This window comes from Topomyia yanbarensis, chromosome 3 (assembly GCF_030247195.1).
Source record: "Topomyia yanbarensis strain Yona2022 chromosome 3, ASM3024719v1, whole genome shotgun sequence".
Lineage (NCBI taxonomy): Eukaryota > Metazoa > Arthropoda > Insecta > Diptera > Culicidae > Topomyia > Topomyia yanbarensis.
Genome location: NC_080672.1, coordinates 153,334,507 through 153,352,683, shown reverse-complemented (window position 1 = coordinate 153,352,683; position 18,177 = coordinate 153,334,507). Strand labels below are relative to the sequence as shown.

At 38.1% G+C, this 18,177-nt stretch overlaps 1 protein-coding gene and 1 pseudogene across 1 annotated transcript; one reads left to right on the top strand and one right to left on the bottom strand.

Annotated features, from left to right (window-relative positions):
- Positions 1–4,025: 4,025 nt before the first annotated feature.
- LOC131692156 (survival motor neuron protein-like) lies at positions 4,026–5,621 on the bottom strand (annotated as a pseudogene).
- A 2,486-nt stretch (positions 5,622–8,107) lies between these two features.
- Positions 8,108–12,069, top strand: LOC131689971 (eukaryotic translation initiation factor 3 subunit B). The gene is made up of 5 exons (XM_058975393.1): positions 8,108–8,342; positions 8,760–9,274; positions 9,329–10,354; positions 10,589–10,907; positions 11,741–12,069. The coding sequence occupies exons 1-5, from the start codon at positions 8,228–8,230 to the stop codon at positions 11,833–11,835; spliced, it is 2,070 nt and encodes a 689-aa protein (XP_058831376.1). The 5' UTR covers positions 8,108–8,227; the 3' UTR covers positions 11,836–12,069.
- The last annotated feature ends 6,108 nt before the right edge of the window (positions 12,070–18,177 follow it).

The following is an 18,177-nucleotide window of genomic DNA, read 5'->3' as shown; positions in this document are numbered from 1 at the left end:
AAATCTCTAATGGTTTCAAAGGTAGTTGGGATATACAAACAAGGTGCGCTACTGTCGTCATGTTTTTTTTTGTGGCTGAGTTCAACAGAATTGACAGCGTTTATTCCTCTACCCAGTCAAACCGGAACCGGTTCGGACTTTCAGCATGAATTCCAGCTGCATCAAAAGTTTGAGTCAGAATCGGTTGTTTTCTTCTCAGTTAAACTCATTCCGGAACCGGTTCGGATTTCTGAATGGAGTCAGTATGGATTCCAAATCAAATGCAATAACCAATTCCGACTCAGAATCGGTTGTTGCATTTGATTTGGAATCCATACTGAATCCATTCAGGATTTCGAACCGATTCCGGAATGGATTTGACGGATAGTTGGTGTGGCGGCGCTAGTGTTTATCGTATATTATTTCAAATGTTCACACACGTTTTTTTTAATATTTTTGTTCGATCATGGATGTCTGTTCTCTGTGCCCTCGTGCTCATTTGGCTGCACTTTTTGACAGTCCGTCTGGCTGCATTTTTTGACACTTCGCTAGTCTGTGTATAACCCGGTCAAACCATACGGAATTTGATTCGGAATCCTGAATGGAGTCAGTATGGATTCCATATCAAATGCAACAACCGATTCCGACTCAGAATCGGTTGTTACATTTGATTTGGAATCCACTCGACACTTTTTGGACGGATTTGGCATGTTTCACTCTGCCCGGTCAGTCTTAGACTGGTACAGAACCACTACTACAACGCTGCCGTACAAAAAGCCGTCATGAAGGTAAACGTTCGTGAAATCCCAAAAAAGAAGTTAAATAGAGCCCTTGTAAAAGGGTCTTCACGTATCTACCCTAGCTTTACCCTAGATTTGACTAAATAGGTCTTGACAAATGTGCGTGCATTTTGAGGATATTTGAAGAACCTTGGTCATTTGGTAGCATAAATATTTTTATAAATATTGAAAGTATGCTTCACACAAGCAAAATATTCTTGTAGTTCTCAAATAAAATGTATTTAATTCAGCTTCCCTTGCTAAATTCAAAACCTCGGCATCTCTTATATTCCGACTGTTTTACATGACTGGCATTGAAGGGAATGATACCGATCATACTGATAGATTCGAGTAATTTTTATGTTTCGTTTTAAAAGTAATTTTAAACAAACTTTACGCGACAACTACAGTATTGACTTCTTCTAATATCGAATAGTGATCATGTTATGGCTGTCTTCGACACAACAGTTTGTTGAATAGGGATACTGTTATTAGTATATAACATTCGGCTATCTGTAAACGACGTGGAATACTGGTTGGATGCTCAGATTACACCGTCTGGGAAGACTATAGCGTAGTTGGTACGCGGCTCACCCGAGTTTGAACTCCCACCATCGCATATAGTGTGTTTGGCCGTTTGCCACTACCGGTCAGATCGGTCAGGAAAACAAATATCTTTTTAAGATGCACTCAGATTATCTTTCTTTTTAGACGATATTTGGACATCAGCAACACCAGGTTGTGAAAATCTAGAATAGTCTTTGTTATCCATATATTTTGAATACCACATATTTTGTTAAATATGTTCAACGCGGTTGACTGATTTGGGTCAAACATGAAAGAGTGTCTCAGCATGCCATAAGATAGAAGTGGTTCCTTAATGCTGGGAATCAGTTTTGGATCATACTCATTCTCGACAGTTTTTTTACCTATTCAATAAAAGGGGCTTCTTAGCTCAATAGTGCCCAGGACCCCCGAATAGTATAAAGACGGCCCTGGGCAGAATATTGTGAAGCCAGTGTCAGCCATTCGCCGAAATTCTACTATATACCGAATTCAATGCGATCGTCATAATCACAATCACTCAACAATAACAAAATCCTGAAGCCAGTGTCAGCCATTCGCCGAAATTCTACTATATACCGAATTCAATACGATCGTCATAATCACAATCACTCAACAATAACAATATCCTAGCTACAGAAAACATTCATGTTCGTATAAATAAGTTTTTAATATTTGTGTAAACAATTGAATGAACATCCGTTAAAACAGTAGCGCTGCCGTATCATCATATCGCTACTAGCTTATTGTTTTTTTTTAATCTCTATGCGATCAGCTCCGAATTCAATCAAGTTCACTAGCGCACCTGACAGTGATATTCCTTTCACTTTCAAATAAGACGCTAACTTTTACACAACTTTAACGCTCGAGATGGACGTTTTTGATTTCTGGGACTGCTCTCAGTAAAACTTTTAAACTAATCGATTACTTCGATTAATCGATTATTTCTTGGTTTTAATCGATTTCGATGTAAAAAATAATCGATTAGCTACTAATCGATTAATTGGAAAAATCGGTGTGCAGTTCGATTTGGTGGGAACTGTGCAATTGACTTATCCAGCTGCGTTGGTATTGTGCCGTTTTGACGTTTGAATTGGGAGGAAAACAAATCGTTTACACGGCGGAATGGGAGGAAAACAAACCGCTTCTGGGCTTAAGGGGTGGGCGGTAGTATAAAAATGCAAGATCTCAGTGTGCGTATTTTAAACCTCAGATATCTCAATACTGACTCCATTCAGAATTCCGAATCAAATTCCGAATAATGGTTTGACCTAAAGACGCTGAATCCCTCTGGATAAAGACTCGCCATCTCTATCTTATTCTTATTATTTATCAGTAAGTGTCATTCCAATCAACCACGAGATTTGTCAAAAGCACACAATCCGAAGAAAATCGCTTCTGGAACGAGGGCCATTGACAGGTCTCGTGCTCGATTGGAATGACACTGACAGATAAATGGAAAACAAACGATTGGCGTGTCGAGTCTTTATCCAGATTCAGCATCGTTACCTGAACAGAAAATAATATCGAAATTGATCGTAGAAACGTTGAATTTACAACAGTTTTATCAACGACACGACTAGACACTTGCATTTCAATACTGTATCGAAAATCTGACTATCCCTCAGTGACTGTGGTAACTGGTACTGTCAAATTCGATATTTGGTTGCAAAATATATAAGACTAGCAGCACTTAAAAATCTTTTGTTATTTTTCTCTAACAACCGTTTTCTTACTGTTGCAACCCTTGGTTACGCAGGGTTTTATAAACAATGAAAAATATTTCGCCGCTTTATTAAGCCCCATTAGAAATTCTGTTAAATTCACGAAAAATCAGTCTACCTTATGTGAATCGTGTCTACTGTTTAGCCTGTTTGCGTTCGGCACGGTAAATTAGCGGTAAGTAGTAAACATTATTCAAACAATTTGATTTTATGTCCATTTATTATCTCCAGTGGCCACATTACTAAACAAGGCAGTTACCGCTCGTCATCAATTTCAACAAATTGAGAAATCTGCAGCAAAGAGTTTGGTGACAAAATAAAGAAAAATACCCTGTTAGCTGTAATAGTTAACGAGAACATGGGCATTTTCCTAGTACATCAGTTAAGGAAGGTTCAAAAGTTTGTGCTGAATTCTCCCCATGGCAATAAATCCTAGGCGATAACGCGGCAACGAGGAACAGTTTTGCCAGCCGCTAGTATACCGATTCGCTACGGACAAACTGAGAAAATGAATACATCTATCGATTACGTTCACATGCTTAACACGACCCCAGTTAAACTCATTCTGGAAACGGTTCGGAATTCTGAGTAGAGTAGAGTTGGTTTTTAGCTCAAATGCAATCACCGATTACGACTCAATCGGTTTCGGAATCAGTTGTTGCATTTGAACTAAAATCCATTCTGATTCCATTCAGGATACCGAATCAAATTCCAAATGGTTTGACCGAGACGATGTGTGCAACTACTTGAGTGGAAACGCATCAAACCAAAGCTGGTGTCAAGGTAATATGTAGCATGTTTTAGAACCATGGTAAGGGCAAATGGAAACTGATCAATTTTTGTTTTTGCAGATTCCGGAATCATTAAAAAGTATAAGCTGGAAAAATACCGCGAAGACCTTTCGTGAAGCCAGCACCCATCGAGGTAGAAGCTGCAACTCAAGCTAAAAGGTTAAGGAAGGCAAAAAGGAAAGTCCTGCTGCATACATTTCGAAAAAAATCTATCGTTACCAATTTTCGATGGAAGAATTTTGTTTCCTATGCATTTATAAGGTCGAAAAATAAATTTGGGCATGATTAGTTCTTTCGTGTATTTCCAAATTTCTAATAAAATACAAACTTGGAGCATTTAATATTAATTATTCCTTTCCATTTTGGAACAACAGAAAGATAAGCGCCTTACGCTAGCCGGGTGAGAAACTGAAATAAAAGTAGATTTCCGGAGTACAGTATATCTAGCACCAGAGCTGCTTCCTCGACTAACGGAACGAGAGCGGACATTATCCTTCCTTGGTTTCTTTTTCTGAAAACAATAACATAGGTTTAAGTTTTACATACAATAGAGAATTTTTACTTCATTACCTTGTTGCGCTGAAGCTCGAGTGATGGATACTTTGAAGGATTACAGTTTTTCTTTATTTTATTTAACTTTAACTTTTGAAACATAGGGCGATTTATTCAAAAAAGGCTCAATTCAAATTCAGTTCAGATGAGAAAAAAAACCTTACCTGCTAAAAATAACGTAAGTCAATGAGAATACCTTAAAAACAACTATCTGCCACTACTCTAGGTCGGCCGGACCCGTTTCTGAGACATCTTCTGCCCGTGATACAGACCGGTGTAGTAGCCGCTAATGTACCAGGATATGAGCATAGCGGAAAGATTCTCCGACTCGACATCATCATTATCTAGCATCGGCGGTGGCGGTGGTACCACAAATGAGGCTCCCATTCACATCCCAGCACCGGAGCTAGCAGCCGCCGACGCTGCTGATCCAGCCATAGGCATTCGGAAGCTAGGACTGTAGTTAATCCTAATGTTGCTAGCTTTCTTAGTCAACTTCTCCTCATCGTCGCTAACTTCCTTCCGTTGGTGATTCTTCAAAGGCTAGTTCTGCTGCATCCTCACGCTGCTTGCGACGTGCCTTGCGTCCCCACGATGGCACCAAGCTGTCTGCCGCCACAGTCTGGTCGTTATTGTAGCCCACATAGCGAAGCAGTGTGCTGCCGTCCTTTGACATTGCCAAAATTTTGGCTTTATAATCTACGCCATCGTCGTAGGTGGCTCGGCAGTAATCGCCGATCTTGAACACCGGCTTGCTTCCCATTTCAACGGAACCTTTCTCGGTCGCAGTACCTTCATCTGCGGGAGGTTTACCTGGCAGCCCCGGTTTAACTTCCTCACTCGTAGTTTGCTCCGGTTGGCCTTGGATGTTACCTTTTTGTTAGTTTTCATGGCCAATCGCATGGCAACCTCCTCTCTGACCATTGTTAACGATTCGTCGTACTTGCGAATGATGAGCGTATCGTCCCAAATTTCGTCGTTCGAATGCTCACTTTCGGAGCTGCTGGAGCTCGGCTTAACGCGACCCAAGTTCATTCAATGGCAGTTCTGGTTATCACGGAGAACAGATTTTTAAATAAATAAATCGAGAATTTTATGAAAAACTGCTTCGAATTATAAAAGACGATTGAAATTTGTTTTTTTTGTGTTCTGAAACTGGAAATCTGGCAGACAAAAGCAACCGTTGCAGGTTCCTCATACGGAGGACAACGAAAGGTCGTACAATGCCGATAACCCGTTCAGAGTCCGTTTCTTATGAAATTTGTTTTTCAAGTTAGTTACTGGACTGGTATTGTGCAAATAACATGGTTGCTATACAGCAACTGAAAATCAATAAACAAAAGAAGTGTTGCTGAAGAAATAATTTTTTCGTTCGAATCAAGGGGTCACTCAATATACTGGTAACTGGCAGTAAATGACTCGGACCCTTTTTCTTCGCTATATTTCATTGAGTTTCAGGTCGTGTCGTTGGTTTTATTTGTTAACAACAACTTAACATCAATATATACTTATGACGCAGTCCTTCATGCCTCCAAAATCTACAACGGAAAAACAATGTAAATCGATGTTTTTGATTTCAGAATGCATGGGAAAAGATCAATTTTTTCATTGTTACATCCCTTAACGACCCCCCTTTTTCCATGTAAAAATCGGGTTTACAATGAAATTGGATGTAGAAACAACAAATGTGATTATATTTCCATTGTAAATTTTTCAGAATTCAGCTTTTTGCTGGTGGCTGCGTTTTTAAATGCGCACTCTATTTTGACAAGTCGTCTGTACAGTGTCAACTTTGACAACTCGTCAGCAGTGTCAATTTTGACAAGCGGTCTCATCAGCCTTGAGTTTCATGGCTATCATATATCCTTCTTTATTTATAAGCAGATTCTCAGCTTTTGGAAAGTGTCGAGAGAATTATGCGATTAGAACCTCTGCTCTTACCTAAATTCATCACACATGAAATGACTAATAATAGCACATGAAACTTGCTTTTAAACCACCAGGAAAAGCATCTTTAACGATACAGTACCTAAAAGTAGACCTAAACAATGTTTGTTCGCATCTGATTTTGGATACAAATTTGTAGCAAAATTAATGGTCGACCGATTTTTGTATGCCGATTGCGAGTAGCTAATAGTTTTGAATAGCAGATGTTCTGTATCCATATTTCGAGTTGAGTGCCGCTGTTGAATGGAACTACAGTTAACTGTGCGAATCCGTACCGAAATCAGTTTAGTTTTTCAACTGAAAAACAATATTTATTTGACGTTCAATTTTAGTTGAGAGCAGAAGTGAACGCCTACCGCGATCAAAAATTTGAATCTAAAGCACGTTTTGTCAAATTTGACAAGACTGTTGATTTGTCAAAATTGATATTGGACGGAGGACTTGTCAAAGTGGGGTGCGCATTTGAGGACGCAGCCACCAACAAAAAGCTGAATTCAGCTTTTTGTTGGTGGCTGCGTCCCCAAATGCGCACCCCACTTTGACAAGTCCTCCGTCCAATGTCAATTTTGACAAACCAACAGTCTTGTCAAATTTGACAAACCGTGCTTTAGATTCAATTTTTTGATCGCGGTAGGCGTTCACTTCTGCTCTCAACTAAAATTGAACGTCAAATAAAAATATTGTTTTTCAGTTGAAAAACTAAACTGATTTCGGTACGGATCCGCACAATCAACTGTAGTCCCATTCAACAGCGGCACTCAACTCGAAATATGGATACAGAACATCTGCTATTCAAAACTAATGCTACTCGCAAACGGCATACAAAAATCGGTCGACCAATAAGGCAATTAATCAGTCTTATAATGTAATTGGGCGATTTTTATATGGAGGAAAACCAATCAGCGATACTCAATCTAGTCGAAACTAATAAGTCAGGTGGATTGCAACCAATTTCTTCGGTAAACGCAGCTGCAGCTGTAGCTAACAATTGTCAATTCTTGGTTCTCAATTTTGCTACAAATTTGTATCCAAAATCAGATGCGAACAATCATTGTTTAGGTCTTCTTTTAGGTACTGTATCGTTAAAGATGCTTTTCCGGGTGGTTTAAAAGCAAGTTTCATGTGCTATTATTAGTCATTTCATGTGTGATGAATTTAGGTAAGAGCAGAGGTTCTAATCGCATAATTCTCTCGACACTTTCCAAAAGCTGAGAATCTGCTTATAAATAAAGCAGGATATATGATAGCCATGAAACTCAAGGCTGATGAGACCGCTTATCAAAATTGACACTGCTGACGAGTTGTCATAGTTGACACTGTACAGACGACTTGTCAAAATAGAGTGCGCATTTAAAAACGCAGCCACCAGCAAAAACCTGAATAACATTGTTTTTCGTTGTAATGTAACAATAAAAAATGCTGTAATACTGTTGTGCATTTCTATTCGGGTAGTTTGACCGGGTGCCCAGTAAAGTTCAGCCGGAAATGAACTGGAATTCTGGCTGGTTCCAGTTCGTATTCCGGCTCCAGTGCAACAACCGATTCTAACTAGAATCGGTTGTGTCACTGGAGCCGGAATACGAACTGGAACCAGCCAGAATTCCGGTTCATTTCCGGCTGAGCTTAACTGGGTGGTAGCACCATTTTGAAAATTTCGACAGCTGTCCGAATTCTGGCTGATTTCTGCCGACTAAGATTTTTTTCCAAGTGGGATGGGCTCGGAAAAACTGAAATTTAGAGCATTTTTGATTTACCGTGTAGTTGGCAGGAGTGCCAACATTACTTGCCACTTCTTTCCGGTATAAGTGTCAATAGGTTTAGAGTACGGTGGCGGTGGACTTTAATTTGTTTTTTACCTGTTTAAGACGTTTAGGTTGCAAATCAAGGTACAATGGCCAAAAAGAAAGGCGACAACTACGACAGTGATGGGGCCGATGATTCAAACTTCGATGAAGAACCCAATTTCGAAGATCCAGATGCTTTTGTCGATGACGTTACTGACGAGGGTTAGTATTATCATTACAGTTGAAAACTTGGAAACCAACCAACTACAATCTTCTCTCGTTTAGTGCTAATCCACCACGTCGAAAGTAGTACGCATCATTATACGAATAATGCACACTATTATTCCGATAATATTCCCTTGCGTAGAAAAAGAGAAAATAGGATTGTCGCTGGTTGGATTTTGTAATTTTCAACTGCAACTAGAATATCGTTTTATTTTTGTTATGTGCCATGAACAAAATCGGATCTTTATAATAATAGCAAAGCAAAAAATTTTTGCTCCTTTTTACTCCGGTTTGCTACCAGAAGAAGAAAAAAGAAGAAGAGTACAGGAACGATTTTCTCCTGGTACTGGAACAGACCTAATATGTGTTCATAAGTTACCATTATATTAGAAAATAATCAAAAATTTATTCCAGAACTACTGGGTGATTTTCTTAAGCGTAAACCATGCGAATCCGACGGTGTAGAAAACGTTATCGTGGTGGATAATATTCCGGTTGTTGGCCCTGCTCGTTTTCCGAAACTGCAAGGAGTCTTAGAGAAAATTTTCAAGAGCGCAGGCGGAGTGATTGTAAACATCCACTACCCAAAGGATGCTGATGATAACACTAAAGGTTACGCATTTATTGAATTCAAGAGCCCGGAAATGGCCGAAGAGGCGGTAAAAACGTTTAACAATTACCGCCTGGATAAATCGCATACTTTGTTAGTGAACCTATTTTCCGACTTTCAAAAGTATTCAGATATTCCAAAAGAATGGAATCCGCCAGAACCGCAGCCCTATAAAGTGCAGAATGATCTGTACACATTCATGACTGAGCCAGATGCACAAGATCAGTTCTGTGTAGTGGCAGAAGCTACGCCAGGTGCAGTACAGGTGCAGTTTTGGCAAAATGCTCAGCCTGAACCGGTGGAACTGTTAATTCGCGAAGTAAGAACTTTCTTTTAAAGTTAACTGGTGTTTTACTCCATTTGGCCTTTTTAGCGCTTCACCGAAACATACGTCAAATGGTCTCCATTGGGAACCTACATTGTGACGTACCACAAGCAAGGGGTAGTCATCTGGGGAGGTTCAAATTTCACCAAGATCAACAAGTTTGCTCATTCCAACACGCAATATGTGGATTTTTCGCCGTGCGAGCAATATTTAGTAACATATGGTCCGAACGGTCAAAAAATTGTTATCTGGGACATTCGAACTGGAACCGAAAAGCGATCGTTTGTATCGGATGGTTCATCAAACATGTCCATGTTTCGGTGGTCCCACGATGATAAATATGTGGCGCGAATGGGAGATAATGCTATCCACGTGTATGAGACAACAACCTTTTATCTACTGGATATGAAATCCATCAAAGTGCAAGGTATTCGAAATTTTAGCTGGTCTCCGACGGATAATATTATTGCCTACTGGATGTCCGAGGATATCGAAGCGCCCTCTCGGGTCACTCTTTTGGAAATTCCTAAGAAAATTGAAATCCGTAATAAAAATTTGTTTAACGTAGCTGATTGTAAGATTCACTGGCAAAAGTCCGGAGACTATTTGTGCGTCAAAGTAGATCGCTATTCAAAATCAAAAAAGGATAAAAAAGATGCTGACGTTAAGTTTCTAGGAATGTTTTACAACTTTGAAATCTTCCATATGCGAGAAAAGGATATTCCAGTGGATTCGGTAGAAGTAAAAGAAACTATTTTGGCATTTGCATGGGAACCAGTGGGATCAAAGTTCTCTATCATTCATGGTGAACCATCGTCAGCAAATGTTAGTTTTTATGAAGCAAAGAAGGGTCAAGAACCAACAATGCTAAAGAAGATGGAGAAAAAAGCTTGCAGTCACTTGTTCTGGTCTCCACGAGGACAGTTTATTGTATTAGCAAATCTACAAGTGGGTTCATTTGAGTTTGTCGACACGAACGATTTCACCATTATGAAGAGTGGAGATCACTACCGCGCGTCTGAAGTGGAATGGGATCCAACTGGTCGCTATGTTGTTACTGGAACTTCAGGCAAGGTGAGTAAAAATGGTTTGAATATTTGCTCTAATCGGAGAGCCCATTTGAGACTATCGACATAATTCGGATTTTCTCTTAGTTTGCCTCCGAGATCAACTTTTACTTGCAATTTTTGTAGTTGTAAAATTATCGCATTTTTTACAACATCGTAGTGCAGTTACACAATTCGTCACTGATCAACTATTGTTTTGTAACGTTAAAGTTTGCGTTGATGCAATTCTCTTTATTTTCAGGTCAAGGAAGATCACGGATACTATCTCTGGTCGTTCCAAGGTCGTATTCTGAAGCGAGTTAACGTAAAAAACTTTATCCTTTTTTTGTGGCGTCCCCGACCGCCAACTCTGCTGTCAGAAGAAAAACAAAAGGAGATTCGCAAAAATTTAAAGAAATATTACGCACAATTTGAGAGCAAAGATCGGGTTCGTATGACTCGGGCCTCGAAGGAGCTTCTAGAAAAGCGTGCCAAGTTGCGCGATGAGTTTGTCGAATACCGCAGTAAGCGCGTAAGCGAATGGGAAGAGCAAAAATATCGACGATTGCAACTTAGAAACAGTAAGTGGTTTATTTATTATCATAGTGGTGATTGTTTACTTTCGGTATTTCTTCCCTTGGAAGTAGGAATTTTTTCTTTTAAAAATTTGATAAGCTTCATAAAAAAATTGCGGAAAGTCAAAATTTTAATAATTTATTCGACTACTTAAAAAGTAAGCTGTACCAACTTACCTTGCTAACAGAGTGCTCTCGAAAGTGAGGTTTTGTGTGAAGCTGTGTGGAAGGATCCGACGGACGAGGTGGCCGCATACTGATCGTCGGAAGCGCAATCAAATCTGATCCATTCGATTGCCCATGATGTGGCGTAGCCTAGCCCCTATGTTTGAGTATACTACCCATAATCGCAAGTCAGTTCCATGTTCTATGTGATTCCCTATCTATGCGGGACTGACTTGCAATTATAGGTAGTATAGTGGCCATTCTAATGCATCTGGTAAAATCGTCCGCCGGGTCCTCAGCGGATTTACACCTCTTCGGATCCTTGGACTCGGTTATGCGGCCAAACCATCAAACTAGCTTCTCCTAAAAGCTCGCTATCGGGAGCACAATAACATTTTTGTTAAGGTTAGTTGCTACAATTTATTTTTTAAGTTCATGAATAAATTATTAAAATTTTTGCGACCTCTTTGTGAATCTGCCACACTAAAATAACATATTTTTCAAAGAAAAAAATATTCCCGCTTACATGGGAAAAAGTACCTAAAGTAAACAATCACCGTGGTTCCATTAGAAATGACAGTTTTTCTTTGACTATTTCCTTCGTTTTTATTTTTACTAACGTGACTTTAAAAATATTTTCATTTGTAACGTTATTTCCTGATATTTTTTTCCAGACGTCGATACCGATTCGTTAGAAGCAGATCCAGGTAATGTGGAAGAAGAAATTGTTGAAATTTTAGTACGCGAAGATACCACCGTGGTCGAGTAGTCCGTTTACGGCAACTGTGTTTTATATGGCGATAAGCATAACCGCCTTAAGCAGGTGTAGTTTGACCTTGAATATTTAAAAAAAAAATACAAAAAATCGAACTACACGTTAGGCGAACAAATAGTTGTATTTTACTCTGCAAAATGAATACCACACTTCTAAATTTGACTTATAATAAATGTTCCCTAGTATATAACAAACGGAGTACTCACAAAGAACTAGGTATCTGTTTAATTGAATTGTTTCTATCTATGGCATGTTCGGTACATTTGTGTGGAAACTGTTCTTAGAAAATATCCGAAATAAACTCCAGTTTGAAAAAGGTACCTAATATGCTTTCTACAAATGGGTAAAACACTCGAAAACTTTTGGAGAAAACTTATATTAGGTCGGTACTGCCGTTATAAGCATATTTGTCCCTTGTTGTATGGGATTCCCTATACTGCCGCTAGAAGCATAACTGTCCCATGTGTTATGGGAATCCCTATGCACATGGGACAATAATGCTTTAGCGGCAGTATATACATGGGAGTATTATGCGTAGAACGACAGGCTAGTAACAATTACAGACACTTTATACTGCTGCACTTTTTGACACTTCGCTAGTCTGTGTATAAAGTGTCTGTTGTAACAATGAGAGGTTCCTTTCTTTTCTGTTTATTACTCTGCGGTTTCAACATTTAATACTCAGCCCACGGCTCACAGAAAGGAGGCTTGCTATTCCGCGGATTGACAGTTTTCGGTGACGTCAGAAATCGTTGAGATAAACAAACGGATTTCTCGAAAGTTGTTCATTGACAATATTTCGACCATGAATCGACCAAAGGGCCGAAGTCGCAATGATATCGAATCGAGAAAAATAGCTTTGAAAATTCGGTTCAGAAAATTAAATCGTATTTTAACAGTGTTTGCATACTGCGCCTTCAAATGTATAGAAACACTTTGAAACAATACTAGTTTTCGAAAGCATAACTAAAATGTTTTATATAATAACGTTTTCGTTGATAAAATTGAAAAAAATATATTTCGCCCAGTGTTGTTATGAAATGTTGATTAGGCCATTTTTGAGTCGCCCTCTTGTTTTGACGACTCTCAATTTCGCCCTGCAGTGTCGCCAAAAAACAAAAATCAAATGTGGCTTTCGCCGTGCTCGCTGGAGGGGAAAATTTGTTATTCCCCCTGGGCGTAACAAGCACTTGGTTTTTGTTTAGGGCGATTCTGTTTACGGACCTTGTAAACAATGATGCTGTCAATTTCGCCTGTATACACTACCTTAGAAATGCAGAGGCGTAACCCGCCTGGCTTTTTGTTTACAGTTGAAAGTTGGATCCGCCGTTTTGTTTTTTATTGATTTTCATGAAGTGTGAAATGTTTATAAATGAGTTTTTATATTTTTTATAAAGTATTTTTACTCTTCTTTCAGATATTAATCAAATCGACCATGAATCGTCCAAAGGGCCGAAGTCGCAATGATATCGAATCGAGAAAAATAGCTTTGAAAATTCGGTTCAGAAAATTAAATCGTATTTTAACAGTGTTTGCATACTGCGCCTTCAAATGTATAGAAACACTTTGAAACAATACTAGTTTTCGAAAGCATAACTAAAATGTTTTATATAATAACGTTTTCGTTGATAAAATTGAAAAAAATATATTTCGCCCAGTGTTGTTATGAAATGTTGATTAGGCCATTTTTGAGTCGCCCTCTTGTTTTGACGACTCTCAATTTCGCCCTGCAGTGTCGCCAAAAAACAAAAATCAAATGTGGCTTTCGCCGTGCTCGCTGGAGGGGAAAATTTGTTATTCCCCCTGGGCGTAACAAGCACTTGGTTTTTGTTTAGGGCGATTCTGTTTACGGACCTTGTAAACAATGATGCTGTCAATTTCGCCTGTATACACTACCTTAGAAATGCAGAGGCGTAACCCGCCTGGCTTTTTGTTTACAGTTGAAAGTTGGATCCGCCGTTTTGTTTTTTATTGATTTTCATGAAGTGTGAAATGTTTATAAATGAGCTTTTATATTTTTTATAAAGTATTTTTACTCTTCTTTCAGATATTAATCAAATCTCTGTTTGTGTACATTTGTTAGTTTCGCCCATTTGTCGGTTCACGATCGAAATCTCTGTTTGTGTACATTTGTTAGTTTCGCCCATTTGTCGGTTCACGATCGATTTGAGCTCTTACGGTGGAAAAAATTATTAGTGTAAATCGGGAATTTGGATGCATGCCATAGAAAACATATCCCACCGTAATTTTCTGATCATAGCAAAGGTTTTGGACATCCGCATAGCTTCCTTGTGATTTACCAGGTGCCGATCATTCGTCAGCAGCAAACAATATATGAATTTCATGTAATTGTTTTCGCCGACGATATCTATGACGCGCTCTCGTCAAATGTTTACACTCTAACGAGCTAGCCTAGTATATGTAAGCCGTGATTCAGCCAAAGACAAATTGAGACGACGAACTTAAGGTTGCACGGAGAATGCGCAAAATTCGCGAAAGAAAAAAGCAGTTTTTTTCCACACCGTATGTCAGATCTTCATGAAAATCAATCAGCGTGTGTAGAATGTTGTTACAGTACTGCTGATTGATTTTTATGAAGATCTGACATACGGTGTGGAAAAAAACTGCTTTTTTCGTTTGCGAATTTTGCGCATTCTCTGTGCAACCTTAAGATCTTCCCATGATTCAAGAGGTACTACCCAGTAAAGCTCATTCCGGAACCGGTTCGGATTTCTGAATGGAGTCAATATGGTTTCCAACTCAAATGCAATAACCGATTCCGACTCAATCGGTTGTTGCATTTGAGCTGGAATCCATACTGGTTCCATTCAGGATTCCGAATCAGAATGGTTTGACCGGGTAACACGTGTAATACTAGAGGGTCGCTCATAATGTCGAACAGAACACGCTTTGCTTTTTCTTGATGCAAGCCGTTTTTGTATATGTTTCACTGGCGTAGCCAGAAATTTGGTTTGGAGGGGGTTTTGATGAAAATCGCAATTTTTTTGAAAAAATCTTAAAATTTAATATGAGTTTGATAAATTATTGAAAACTCAAAAACATAAGTAGTCTAACAGACGTCATTCCAGTCTACAAACAAGAAGGATCAACATGGAACAGTTTTCAAACCTCTATAGATTATTTTCTTGTATAATATGTCAATGAAGTCAAAAATTGCGATCTTTTAAGGTGGGATAAATGATCTAAAAAATTTTCAGCGTTCAAGATCACCTAATATGATGATCCTTGACTTTGAAGGTTTGACAACTTCGGGAAGTTATCAACATAAAACAGCGCCTGCTTTGATATAGAAATTTTAGTGATTAATTCTCATAGAGGTAATTATGGTGAATAATTTTTTTAAAAATATTAAGACATGGTGCCTCAGCAAAGTTTTTGATAATGTCATTTCAAACAATTTTGTTGAAAATATGAAGGCTACATGAATTCAACATGTAGGGATTTAAATGGACTGGGCATGCTATATTTCTCCTTAGTGAAGAAAAATTTAGGTGAAAACTAAAATAAAATTGTTTGAAACAATCATTGCGAGTTGAGAACACAAAACCTATAACTAAATTATGGATGGATGGAATTAAAACTTGCGTTTCGACTTCATCTCATCAGAATCCGACACTAACTTGGTGGGCGGACTAAGCTAGCGCCGAATTGATGCTAGCTCCTGAAAATGGAAGCACTCTTTGTGTTTTTGAGTCCTTTTAATATCTGGGAATTATTTGTTTTAAATCCAGTTCCCTTATTTTTTGTAAGCTTCAAAGGCACCTTGAACGCAATGTGAATTTATTATTTAATTACTGCAGAAGAGATTTATCAAATACAGTAATTTCAGAATAGCTTGTTGTAAAGGTTTTCTACTGCTGTATTTTGATACTCTGAATATGTGGGATCTTTGACAAAGTTGTTTGAAATAGCACTTTCGAAAACTTTGCTGGAGACATTAAGTCTAGACCCAAATTTGCTTGAAGAGTAATTCTTCTCTATAATTACTTCTAGGAGGATTAACCGTCAAAATTATTCTATCAGCAGATGAAGTTTTATGTTTTGAAATCCTTCAATGTTACTTAACATCGAAATTTGGCAGTTTCGAATGAATGTGTTCGTGACCGTTAAAAATTTATCGAGCATTAATTTTACTTTTCTTCATTAGTCAACCTCACAACTTGCAGCACGTAGCACACAAAATTTTAGTACGCCATTCATTGCATCCTGCTAAGAGGCTATTCATATAGTTGATAATACAACAAAAATCCAATGCTCATGAAACCCATCCTGACCTGCTAGAGACAAAATTACATCAGCTTTCAACTAGTTTCTGAAATGTTATTCTTGTTGTTAACCATATTGAATTGTTGTCTAAACTCTACACAATCTAAAAAAAATACATTTTCAGTAAATGTTGAAATGTATGCAAGTTTTCGGTAAATAAGCTTATGTTTTATATGCAATCAACCTATTCAAATTTAGATTCCCATTCGAAAAATTGTCTCTAATCTATATTTTGAAGCATCTTTCCAAAAATGAGCTCATAATAATTCAGACAGTTATTTTATTTTACATTGAAGTAATTTGACAACTATGGGATTTTGGCTAAGAGATAAGTTACAAGATCCCCTTCCCACAATTTTCCAAAAGTTTAAAAGTGACGCTTTAAACACAGTTCTCAATGTAGTGATCAGAGAATATTTTACCAAAAATATTTTGTGGAATATTAAATTAAATTCGTTAGCATCAATTTTTTTGACATTAAAAATGTCTTACTCCACTATCTGGGGCTAGGTGTCATTCTAAAATCTAAACCTAGGATAGGATCCGCCAGCTCTGTCCCCTGTTTTTGAACCAATTCTGAACCAGCTCGTGATTGGATGAAAGTGACATAGGCAAACCTTCGGCTTGGAAACTAAAAGTACTAAAGGGCTGCTTGGAAGTGTTGTCATATTGTGATATCAAACATAAAACGACGATTGTTAACTGTGTTGATTTTTTTGTTTTCTCGAGATACCGCTTTATGAAGTGCAGGCATTATTTAGCAGACGAAATCAAACATATTATCCAGAACTGAAGTTCCCGAGAGATCCGGTAGTGCGGTTATCGTGGATTCTGTTCTGTGTGCGGAATAATGCAAAAATGTCGCTTTTCGAAATCAACAGGCTGTGTAGCGTAAGTATGACAATATTTTGAACTTCATGTAAAAATTGTCTTTGTTCCAGTACCGAGTAAATTGGAAGTACTGAGCAAACAGGGAGAAAGTTATCCCAGAAGTCGCTTCTTCTTCTTCCTTTGCTATTATCGATACAGTTGAATTTTACAGTTTTCAACTGAATCGATCATCGATGTAAATAGGAGCGTGTATTTTCTACTGCTGTTTTCTCCGAAACGATCACATGTAGTACTGGAACAAACCTATACATTGCTCCAAAACAAAAATTAAACCTTGCAGAAAAGTAGTTTTAGAATATTTAAAATAAATCCGAACTGAGAAGATTATTCTTGTGACAGAGGTTGCTTGACTCAGAAAGCAACTTACAAAAATGAAGAGACATGAAGATATTTTTCGTAATGTCCAACAACGATAAATATATATTATTTTGTTTTTCTGTATTCCGATGGAAAAAACGTTATGATCGTTTAAATGCGGATATAAAGACTAAATCTTTGATTTTTTCAGAAGCATGAAATTAGTACATAATATAGAATATTTTAATCAGAACAAATATACGACCGAAACAAAACAAATATTTTGGCAACATTGGTCGAGTGGGGTATGTCGTTTTCAACAGGGATTAGTAAAATATAAGAACCCTCTAAGAACGGTTGGTTTCAAAATAGTCCAATAAAGGACGTTCGTTGGACCAATTTGGACAACGTCCAAATAACCGCTCAACAAACGTCCATCGTTGGACCCGTGTTGAACGATTTTGAAACAATTTTTTGGACGTCTCAGTGGGAAGAAGCCAGCTGGCGGATCCCAAAGAGAATAGTGAAAGCGACGCAGAGTGAAAATCAGTCAAAACGGCAACACTCCCTTTACGATGATTTCAACACTAGAATTTGGCAACCGTTTCCAAAGGCAGCACTTTAAATGACTCCTATTATATTTTTAAAACAAACCTTTTGTCGATCGTTGAATTTGTTTATCAAACGATGTGCATTTCGAAACAAAGAGATGAAATAATTCTAAAACTTGTTTTTACTCATACATAGACTCTAGAATGCACCTTACAATCACGATTGCACTAAATTCTGACGAAAATTCAATTTTTTTTGATAGATTTACAATACTTATCTCCTCCAACTCAGGCATGAGTAATGTTTATT